The following is a 12,066-nucleotide window of genomic DNA, read 5'->3' as shown; positions in this document are numbered from 1 at the left end:
CAACATTGCATGCCTTCATCAATTTTTAAATATTCTGTCCTTGCCTCTTCACATTTTTCTTTCTACACTGTATGCTAATAATTCCCAAATCTCTAATTCTAGTCACACCCTCGAGGTCCAGGCCTGTATTTCCAGCTGCCTCCTGGACATTTGGATGTCCTACAGACACCCCAGATTTATCCAAATTGAACTCACTGTCTTCCCTCCCAAGCTCACTCTTCTTTCTGTAATTCCAATTTCGATTGGTGATACCAGCAATCCACATAGTTACCTACCTCAGAAACCTAGGAGTCATTTTATCTATTTTCTCTCTCTCCCATCAAATAGTAATAATAGCTAATAGTTACTGAGGACTTACTATTTGCACATATTCTATTTCATTGAATTCTCACAAAAGCCCCGGGGTAGCTTTTAGTCTTATTTCCATTTTACAGAGAAGGAAAACTTGTTGGATAACATGCTCAAGGTTATACATCTAGGAAGCAATGATCTAAACCCAGGCAGCCTAAGTCCATAGCTCACACATTTAAGCCCTACACTATACTACCACCATATCTATCAGATACAACTCCTATCTATTTTATTTCCTCAGTCTCAGCCTTCTCTCTTCCCTTTTCTCCATTCCCACCACCATCATCTGATTCCAAGTACTACTGTATCAATAGATACTCATAATTGGTCACACTCAACTCAGACACATCTTCCATGTTGCTTGCAAAATAATCCTTCTAAAACACAAATCTCATCATGCCTGTGTGTGTGTGTGTGTGTGTGTGTGTGTGTGTGTTGTAGATCCTTCAGTGGCTTCTTATCGTCTACATTATAAAACCAAAGATCCTTTGCTTAATATAGAAGGATCATCCTCATCTGCCCATCCTCAGCCAGGCTACCTCTCTAAGCACTTCCACTACACAACCTGAATTGGTGATAATTGCCTAAAAATATCATGCTGTTTCTTATCTGGATGACTTTGCATATGCTATTCCCTCTGCAAGAAATTACCTTTCCCCATTTCCATTCCTGTTTGTCTTTTCATGTCTGTCAAACTCAGATGTTTCCTCCTCCAGGAAGCCTTCCTTAATTCCTCCACTTACTCATGTCCTATGTGCTGCTTGGAATATTCACTTATTTTGTATTTGTCACATTATATTAGTTTATTTACTCGTCTCCTTTTCTAAAACATTAACTCCTTGAGGGCGGGGACTCTCTTATTGAACTCTAGGTCTTTAGTGTTTAGCATGGTGCCTGACGCGTAAGTAGTTGCTTAGGAGATATCACTTAAATTGAATTAAATAACTTAACTGTGAAATTATAGGGCCTTGTACTCCGTTGAAAGAATTTCAGGCATCAATGATATGGGAAATTTTTTTTTTGAGCAGAAGAGGGCTGGTGCAAGGAGGAGAAAGGATGACCTAAAATCACCACCTTTACTGTGGGCACTACCCTCTTCATGTAGGCCATGTGCAAATTAGTCATACAAATATTAGTATTTCTATAGATATTCTCATGTAGACACATATTCTATCTCCATTATGGGCTGTAAGCAACCTCAGAGCAGCGCCAAATTTGGAGTTTTGCAGAGTAGCGACAGAAGGTGTTGAAATAAATGCCCTCAGTTTGCTGAGAGATGTAATATCCGAGTACACCTGAAATTAGCTTTTATGTGGCAACAAGTGGAGGATGAAGATATGCCCAAATTTTCCTGAAAAGTGAGAATGAGAAATCATCTTTGTATACCCCATCCTCGCTGCTTTCCTGACACCATAAGTAGCGCTCACTGAGTGCTCAATTGTGTGTGAGATGACTTGAAACTACTAGTGGCACAAGTGGCCGGGCTGCGTTTTAGGTTCTTAGTACCATTGTTGAAACCCCACCGTCGGGAAACCACCATTCTATTTTCGCGCAAAACCAGGACTTATTCAGGTCACGGGGCTTCGGCCTATCACTGTACGGTCCTAGCTTGCGGGGCAGTGCCCACTGCTGATTGATGCACAGTATAAGACAATTTCTTGGCTTGAGGAGCAGCGATTGGCGGATCTCCCCTGTAGTGCTTCCTAGGATACTGGGAGTGCGTATTGGAGACGCAGGTTCCGGGGCGGCCACAAACACTGCCCGGAAGTCTGAATGACGCCTCCTCGGTACAGGACTTCCAGCCGTCCGCTTCGCCTCTATTCAGGGTGCTGGGCCCCGGGCCGCGACGGCGTGCGCGTGCGCGCGTGCGTGCGTGGGCGCGCGTGCGCGGCGCCGCAGTCTGTGGGTTGGCTGGTTATTTTGCAAGCGGGAGGGGCCGTGCGCGCTCCTGCCTTCGGTCTCTGTCCCCCATCCCCCCTTCCCCGGTCCCGGTCTCTCCTTCGGAAAGATGTCGGACACGGCAGTAGCTGACACTCGGCGCCTTAACTCGAAGCCGCAGGACCTGACCGACGCTTACGGGCCGCCAAGTAACTTCCTGGAGATCGACATCTTTAACCCACAGACGGTGGGCGTGGGCCGCGCGCGCTTCACCACCTATGAGGTTCGCATGCGGGTGAGTCACGGGGTGAGGGAGACAGCTGAGGGAGGACCGGGCGACTGGGCGGGGAGGGCGGGGGTGGGCGGGGGGTGAGGCTGCCATAGGGACGGCCAACGGTGGAGAAGACGCTGGAGGGGTCATTTGGGGGTTAGGGGCTTAATAGGTTTGCAGAGAGGTCTGCCCACTCGGTTGTGGCCCGAGGATACAGAAAACTCCTGAGGGGGGACATCGGACCGGCGTGAGGGAAAACAAGTACCCATGAGCAAGAAGTGAAGCATGGCTGGAGACGGTGGGGAAGGATGGAGAGGATTAGAGTGAGGAATCCCAGGAAATAGGAATCAGGACTGTAGCGACAGAAGGAGGGAAGGAGGAGTGGAAGAGGGCTGGGGGATGGAGAGCCAAGGCGATATGCTGCAGGGTCCCATAACTAAACTAGGTTGTGGGAAGTCAGTCTGAAGAAGGGGGACAGGAAGGCCCAGAGGAGCTTCTTCTTAATGAGGTCTCCGTGGATGATGGAGTTGAGCAAAGCCTAGATTAAAGGGAAGAGAGATTCCAGGAACGGGAGACAGGACAGTGGGCTTGGTGGAGCAGAAATAAGAAGGGGAGTCTCCTTGAGACTGAGTGCTTCCCAGACTTGTGTAGAATTAACATCTGAAGGAGAGAAGTGTTTAATGCTTAAGTTTTCTCAGGTACTACATGCTCACTGGAAAACCTGACCTTGCACTCGGATTGGCGGATTGTCAGTCGCTACCCTCATCCTGGGCTGACCCTTTAGATTTGAAGTATCCAGAATATTTATTTCAATATTTACTGGCTCTCATTTGGCATTTCTGTGTATGAATGGCCATTTGCTCTTTCTGCTCTAGATTAACCTTTTGGATTCATTATATTAGTCCCTAGTCTGTAGTTAACTTTAATATATGACATTTCAGGACTGCCCCAGGAGTGGTTTCTTCCAGTGTGCATTACAGAGGACTTTATTCTCTAGTTCTTAGTCCACGATGCAAGGATGGAATGTGCAGAGTACATGGTTTGCAGTTTCTTTGGCCCCATTGAAGTGGTTACAAGCAAAAAAGTTTGAGAGCCATTTCCTAATTTTCCTTATGTTTTCTTCTCAGACTAGAGGGCCAGAATATTCTCTATGGACAGCATGCTGCTCAAACAGCATTTGAAGACCTAAAAGAGTGTATGTGCTTTTATTTTTGAATGAATGAATTGAATGAGAGAGTGTGCTCTCCCACCTGGGCTTTGAAACCTAATTAAGAAGCGATGATCTCCAAATTCCAAGTTTGGCAAAGTCCAAACTGAAGAAAGAAACGCGAATAGAAAAAAATGAGAAAAACTTGTCTATATAAGAACTGTTTGAAATCATCTCTTTGGGGAAGAATGGACATTAGAGCCCTCAAAATATGATAAAAGCTGGGAACTGTTAATGGCAGAGAACTTAATTACCTGAGGAATCCTGGGCATAACTTGTTCAGTGTAAGAACTCTCTGCTGTGGGGTTTTGGAGACATTGTCTTGATGTATTACCCAAGAGCTGTAGGGATTATGAATGGAATTGTTCTCTACTTCAGGCATTCTAATAAAACAGGAATTGTTCATCTAGTGCCTACTGTGTGCCAGGCACTGAACTAGGTTTTAGTTTCTAAATCCTTACAAAAACACCATTTTACAGATAGAAAACTGAGGAGGAATGCAGTTTAAGTAATTTGCCCAAGTACACATAGCTAATAAGTGTCATGGTTGAGATTTGAACCCAGGTCCGTCTGACTCCAAAGCCCACCATACTCTTTCCACTACACTTTAGTCTCTTTGGCAATGCTTAGTTGCAAAACTTTAGTGTGCAAAATTTTTTTTTAACCCACTAAGTTTTTCATCAGTCTTTTCCACAATTACTAATTGTATAGTGATTGATGGTAGGGTTGATGGCAGTTCCTAATTCTGTGGGTTTGAGTTAATTTGTATTTATGTTAATTTTGTATGGCCATATAGGCTTTTAATATTTTTGTTGAACTCTGTTTTGGGGAAAATTGGTGAAACCATTTGGTTTGAAATTGCTAATTTAAGTGACTGATCACGGTAGGCATTATAGGGAGCATGAGACTCAAGAGAATGGGCTTTGGGAATTAAGCATTGTGTATGGTAGAAGTAGATGGCACTGCCTTGTTTCTTTGTATAATAGCTCAGGGAAGGAGTACCCACCCCAAGAAATAAGGAGTCTGGAGAGGTATTCTGGTGGCTTAACAAGATATGTATGGAACTTTTCAAATGTCAGTTGTCCTGTGGACTTGAACTTTGCTTCTTTCTCCCCTTTCCCTTGATTTTGTGTTGATCAGAGCCAAAGGACTCTATATGCTGTACTACACGATCGTGTCTCCCTCATATAATTTGTAGGTTGGAGTTGAGAGAGTATCCTAGTACATAGTATCCCCTTCCTTAGATGGCTAGGTGCTGAGATGAAAGGCCGTTACTGTCACCATCCTGTGGGGGTGGGGAAAGAATAGCATTTTTGTAAGTCAAAGGAGGAAGTTCACAAAATGGCAGTGGGTGGTTTTGCTGTGTCTTGGAAGAATCTACTCAGCACTTTTTTTCTTTTCTTAGATCCTTCTGTTGGCTTCTGTAAAGGCCTACTGGTTAAGGTTCTACTGTTTGAGGATCACAGTATTTGTAATGAACTCTGGTGGAAACCTGGAATCTCATGATACTGAAGGGCTTTTTTTCTTGAATGATTATTTTTACTCTCAGCTTTATTGAGATATAATTGACAGATAACTTTGTGTAGGTTTGAGGTATAGAATGTGATGATTTGATACACATATATACTTTGTGCAGGATTCTGAGAATGTTCTCTATAATGGCTTATTGTGAATAGGTAATACGTGCACATGGTACAAAATTCAAAAGGTATAAAAATGATATACTATAGTTATTGAAAAAAATCTGTGTATAAGTAGACCCATGCGGTTCAAACCTGTGTTGTTCAAGTGTCAACTGTACTTAAAAATGAAGTCTCCCTCTCTCCCTCTGCCTTACAGAGGTTCCCCTTTCTGAAGAAACCACTGTTTCCATTTTCTTATTTATTCTTCTAGAAAATAGTTTAGGTAATAAGATATTACTTTACATATATCTCACTCCACTTCAACCCATTGACATTCCTGGGACCTTGATCCTGAGTAGAGTTGTAACTAATGTAAGTTGGCCAGGTATTTGGCTTTTGATGCCCTATACCTAGAGCTAGATCCTGAAAAGACAGTTTCCAGACTTGAGGACTACAAAGCATGACATAGTGAGGAATGTGTGAAGCTCTAGCATAGCTCCAATGCTCTTTACCTGCTCTGAGTTAGCTGTGGAGAAAGGAGAGAAACTAGCTCCTTTTTTTCCCATCTACTGATTTGAATTGACTGGTGGGAAATATAGCCAGTATTAATACATTTGGCCATTTCTACTTAGAACTTGTAGATAGGAGTGAGGATCAGGGCTTTTTGTTTGTCGGAGGTTCCTGTTGCCATTGGAGCCTTGGGAAAATTCTCAGTGATTAAGATGTGGGAATAAGCCGATTTATATCAGGGAGCGAGCCATGGTAAGCCAACTTAATGTAAGTGCTATTTCTGCTGCACTTTCTGGATAAGGAAAGGGTAAACAGATATACATAGGGCCACTATTAATCAATTGAGTATTTACTGAGTAACTTGCATAATCTGCATTTAGGGAGATGCAGCAGTAGTCATGGCTCCCGATTTCAATGAAATTATAATTTAGTTAGGTAGCAAGACTAACATAATGCTTGAAACAGTGGTGTGTCAGGCAGTACTAAAGTCTGTGTGTCATAGGAGTTCAGAGGAGAGGGAGACCAATAAATTAAACTGGTGTTGTCAGGACAGATTTCCTGGATGAAGTGGGACTTGAGCTGGGCTTGTAGAATGGAGAGGATTTGGACAGGAAAAGCAGAGGAAAGCATACTTTGGAGGTGCTTATCTCTTGTTCTTTCCAGGGAACTTAAATTCACTTTTCAACTGAAAATGTAATGCATGCATATGATAAATTCAAATTGCACAATGAAAAATGTGACCTACCCATTCCAGTTGTCTAGTCTTATTCTCCAAAGTCAATCATTGTTATCAGTATTTTTCATAAATATTTAATTCATAAATATAAATATATATACATATACATATCCCTTTTAAAAACAAATAGAGGCAGGCTGTATATACTGTCATGTGCCTTGATTTTAATGCTTGATATCTTTCCATACTGGGACATATATATCTTTTGTATTCTTTTCATAGTTGTATTCCACTGTACAAGTGTACTATAATTTATTTAATCAGTTATCTGTTGATGGACATTTATTATTATTACAAATGAGAAAATTCAGTGAAAACCTTTGTACATACATATTTATGTACAACTTCAAGTCTATTTGTAGGATAAATTCTAAGCAGCAAGGGACTTCTAATCACCACCTGTGACAAGGCTGGATGTGGTAAGGATTGGTATTCACCTGGTGGTGTTTTGAAAGGGTTCTAGGAACATGGTCCATAGGAGCTGTTTCTTTCTTAGGACCTGTCCAAGTGGTTGTGATAGGTGGCCATCACAGGCTGACATTTCTTACCATCTCTCTTCTCTCACATTCTTTCTTCCCTGTAGACAAACCTACCTATCTTCAAGCTGAAGGAGTCCTGTGTACGACGGCGCTACAGTGACTTCGAGTGGCTAAAAAATGAGCTGGAGCGAGATAGTAAGGTATGGCCCTGTTTCCTGTGTGGCACCCTTGAGAGAGGAGATCTGCATAGGTTTATAAAATCTTGAAGGCAACAGAGAGGGTGAACACACTCTGTCTACCAAATCCCAATATATTGGATCTGGGTGATACCCTTTGAAACTTGAAAGTGGTAAGTTCAGGAGAAATTGTAAAGAAAAACTATTAGTTGACTTAGTGGCTAGAAAAGTCATACAACTTAATTCCTTTAGGTGCTAAAAATGGAAAGTGTAGCTAAATTTTTGGATGGTAGTGGACTGTCAAAGAAAGTGAAGAATATTTGGAGTTTACTTCCTTTCTTTTGAGATGGTAAACCTGTCCTCCCACAGAAACAGAACTGGATTAATTTTTGACCTGAGCCACCCCCTGACTGTTCTTATAACCTCAGTTCTTGCAAGTTGCTGAACTATGGCATAGGATGGACCCTATGCCTAATAGGAAATGAAGTGTGTAGTGCTTTACCACCTTATTCCGTCTCTGTGCTCTCCCGTGTGACTGATATTTTGCGTCTGCCTACAGATTGTAGTACCACCACTGCCTGGGAAAGCCTTGAAGCGGCAGCTCCCTTTTCGAGGAGATGAAGGGATCTTTGAGGAGTCCTTTATTGAAGAAAGGAGGCAGGGCCTCGAACAGTTTATTAACAAGTAAGCCAAGTTCCTGGGGATTCCTTTTGCTACTTTTGCCATTTTGGTCTTTCTATATGTTTCGTCTCTTTCCTCTTTTGTAATGGGTAATATGATGTGGTGCCGATTGTGTGCTGGGCTCACTGGACAGTAAAACTCCATTCCTTTGAGCAGAATTCCGATCCTGTACCTCAGGGCCTGAGAAAGCGCTGCATGTTGGATGTGTCTAGGGATTTCCCCCACCTTACACCTCTATCCCCTTCCCTTCTGCAATATTAGGGTTGAAGTGGTACCCTGCTGCTGTCCTCTACTTGCTTGAACTTCAGGGCTGACTTTGCCCTTCTTCCCCTGTCCACATCCACAGCCCTGTCCCTCTGCAAATTCTCTCTGATCCCAAATACAACTGATAACCGTCTTGGTCTCTTTATAGAATTGCTGGGCACCCACTGGCTCAGAACGAACGCTGCCTACACATGTTCCTGCAGGAGGAGGCAATTGACAGGAACTACGTCCCTGGGAAGGTGCGCCAGTAGGAGCCCCTCTCACCACTTGCCCTCTACTTTCCTGCTGAAATGACATTGGTTTTTACACTAAGCCTCTCTCTCTCTCTCTTTGATCTGAAGTTGGCTCTCCATCCCCTGGCCTGATAGACTGTCTGGCATTGTGTTCCTTGGTACCTGACTATACCATGGGCACTCTGCTAGGATCCTCTCCTCTGAGGAGAGGTGGGAAACCACAGGCAGATGCCCTTTGCTTGGGGTTGGGGGGTGGGTGGGTGGATTGGACTGGAAGGCAATTTCTTGGGCATTTACCCATGCCAGAAGGCTAACCTTGCGGGGGGCGGGTCTTGTGCTGGTGGGGCACTTGGGTACATACTGATGCTGCAAGTCCAGGGGATTTTTCTTACTCTTAGGTTTAACCAGGAACACTGAGCAGGGAAAGACCCTGCCTTTCCTACCTGCATGAACTTTTTTCCTTGTGGGGAAGGTGGCAGAGACCGAAAAGCTCTCGTTTTCTCTAGGCCCGTTCCCAGTTTTCTCAAGAGTTTCTTTTGTTGTACTTTCTCTCTCCCTTGTTGCTTTTCATGGCAGTAATTCTAGAGTCTAAGCAGTCTGTTGTGTGGAGCAAGGTGTGTGGGTTTTCTAGGCCCATCATCATGGCTGCTTCAGAGTCAGAAGAAAGCCATAGGGCAGTTGGGGAGCTCCTGTTGCCTAGCCCCTTTCCTTTGTGGCTCCCCGCTCTGGCTGCCTATTCTCGCTCACCAGCAGGTGAGTCAGAATGGGCTGGGCCGGCAGTTCTCCCTCCCCAAGCCCTTGCTACTTTTATGGGTTAGCTTTGCAGATTTGGAGGCTTGAGGGCTAGGGGAAACTCACCACTGCCAGGTAACTCCCTGAAGGGTGGGAGTGGATCATTTTCTAGGTACCTCCCAGTGGTAGGGAAGGGCATCACCACTCTCTTCCTTCCATTCTCCCTTCCCCCCATCCCATTTAGTGCTGCCACGAGACAGAAAACACATGAACAAACCACACAGTCTCTGACTTCTCCTAAGCACTTTGAGCTATTGATGGGGCTTAGGGGCAAGAGTTGTCGCTGCCCTCCCCAGCTTGGTCACAGGGTTATTGAACTGCCTGCACTTGTTTCCCATGGAACCCCAGCATTCTCCCCGGAAGCTGAGCTAGGGTTAGCACCTGGGTATAGATTTCTTAAAACTTAGAGTCTGAGGCAGCTTCTTGAGGCTGGTGACTTTCCTGGGCTTCTGTCTGGGATGTAGTGGTTTGTTTGCTGGGGCCCGATATCTGTCCCAGGTGGTGGGATGGGAGCAGGTTAACTCTGGTGTCAGGTCAAAAGTGGGGCTCTTTGCTTAGACACCCTATCATGGAAGGACTGGAATTCTTTATATAGGGTCCTGAGGAAAAGGATTACTGATTCTGACAAGACCCTGATCGGAGAGATTAGGATTGGATTTTGATATGGGGTTTGGAGTCCATCTAAATGTTGAAGTTCCCTGACACAGATCAGCTCTTCAGCTGCCGGGCCTGTGCCAGGGGCTGAGCAGCCCCTAGAGTGAGGCTCTGCTCCCTTTCCCACCTTCCCAGTGTTGGTGTTGTTGCTGCCTTTTTCATTTGTATCCTCTGTTATTGACTTTTTTTTTAAAAAAGATTCCTCCTTTCATTGTGCACAAGTGCTGAGAGCCTGAGGCCCCATTTCTGCTGTGTATATATCCTGACTCGGGGCTTTTATTCAGCAAAATGTTCATTCTTCTGTCAGACAATGTCATATTCAACTCTGTTCATATTAAACCACTGTGAAGCAAGCCTCTGTTTTCCTGCTTAAGTTGTAAATTTAGTACTTTTTAGTTTCTAGGATATTCTGGATATTGTGCAGAAATTATATAACATGGTCAATGTCCTGAAGTGATAAGTAATTTTTACATTTAAATTTTAAAAAAAGCAGAATCCTAGCTGCCTGTAGCAGTATTTACCTATCTTTCTTGCAACATGCAATTGACTTTGTCACAGAGGTAATGCATCTGCTTGCAGGAAGTAGCCATAGGTCTCAGTAACTGTGGTTTGGGTCAGATTTAGTAGATTTGGTTTTTAAGCTTGTGGGTGTGTGCTAATTTGGGCAAAATATATTTATTGTGTGTGTGTGTATAGGTATATGTATATGCTATCTGTGTACATAAATACGTTTGTGCATACGCTTATCCTCCGACACACCCTCACACCCCTTACAAACACTATTTCTTTCATAGGCTTTTTACCTCAATTGAGCTGTTTTTCTTACACATAGATTTGATGCAGGCAGAAAGGTGAGTGAACTCTGAGAATTTTTGATGGATGGATATTTTCACTTGACCAGTAGATTCTGAAATGGCTTCATCCACAAAGTGGGTTTTGGGAAAGGTTTGTGATGAGAGGTTAGGTAGGAATCTTGACATTTGGGGAGTCAAAGGTAGTTTTAATCATGTAGTTGAGTGTGGAAAGAAGGTATAGAAAGTGATGTGGTCAAAACATTATGAATTAAGATGACTTAACAATGGTATTTGGGTACAAGTAGAAGAGTGGGGGCTGAATTGAAGAAGTTAAGAGGTTTTGGTAGTTCAGGAATTAGATGACTAAAGATATATGAGAGGATAGGGAAGAATAGCTGTTTCTGTGAGATAAGAGAAAGGAAGAGTAATAAGAGAAATGCAACCTTCACAGGCAGCAGTGTTGGAGAATGAATAGAGAATAACTAGAAAAAGCAGCTGTAAAATAAAATATTAAGCTGGGCTGTGATGGGGCGGGGTGCTTGAGGTAAAATAAAATGATTACATTCTCTTTCTTCAAAGACCTTATACTTCTTATACTTTAGTTCAGGAGATATCTAAACAAGACAAAAAAATGCTAGAGACAAAATAAAAGGTCCAGATGCATCTAGTTAGTTGTCTAAACTTTTTTAATATCAGGTAAATTCCCTCTTTGGAGTCAAATGTAACGGTCCTGAAAGAACCCCAAATCCAAGCCCATCAACACTGAGAAGGAGAAGCATACTTTTATAAGGAATTCAAGTTTATGCATGCATCTAGGTATTTGCTACTAATTAATCCCCTTTATCCATAGCACAGAAAGCAGCTCAACCTTTCACTGGGACCTGGGGGACAGAGACTAACAAAAATTTTTGAACATAGTAGCTACAACCAAAAGAAGTCTAAATCCTCACATTCCACAGATGCCTTATCCACCCTTTGAACCATTCTTTGAGATGAGTTGAGCTAGTAAAGGGTGGGAGAGGTGGACAGCATTCAGGCTTCTCTGGAGTTTTTGTTGGATGAGGTGTCCTATTTAAGCCACTTCCATCTTCAAATACATGCTGTAATAATTTAAGTAAAATTACTTTTTTGCTTTGGAAATGCAGACCAGCTGCTCACTGAAATGGATATTTCTTCCCATCCTTGAGGACTGTTGAGTCATCTCTGGTCTTCTCTTCTTAGACACAATAACAGTTCTAAGTTTTCCTCACTTCACTCATTTTTAACCCTTTTATCTTTATTATTCTTAAATCTCTCCAAGGTCCTCATATGTCCCTAAGTCATAGAGTCTAAAACTGGACACCACTTTAATTATACCCTGAAGTTTAGGTGGTTGTTAGTCCATTTATACTTCACAGTGTTCAAGTTTACTTTTAAAA

The 12,066-nt window shown here is 43.0% G+C and overlaps 1 protein-coding gene across 1 annotated transcript; it reads left to right on the top strand.

Annotated features, from left to right (window-relative positions):
* Positions 1–2,164: 2,164 nt before the first annotated feature.
* On the top strand, positions 2,165–10,195 carry SNX12 (sorting nexin 12). Its single transcript, XM_082681961.1, has 4 exons — positions 2,165–2,524; positions 7,159–7,254; positions 7,790–7,914; positions 8,324–10,195. The coding sequence occupies exons 1-4, from the start codon at positions 2,360–2,362 to the stop codon at positions 8,424–8,426; spliced, it is 489 nt and encodes a 162-aa protein (XP_082538087.1). The 5' UTR covers positions 2,165–2,359; the 3' UTR covers positions 8,427–10,195.
* The last annotated feature ends 1,871 nt before the right edge of the window (positions 10,196–12,066 follow it).

The sequence above is a fragment of the Grampus griseus genome (assembly GCF_964374135.1).
Source record: "Grampus griseus genome assembly, chromosome: X".
NCBI classification, from domain to species: Eukaryota; Metazoa; Chordata; class Mammalia; order Artiodactyla; family Delphinidae; genus Grampus; species Grampus griseus.
The sequence above is the reverse complement of the archived record's forward strand: the minus strand, read 5'-3'. Positions and strand labels throughout refer to the sequence as shown.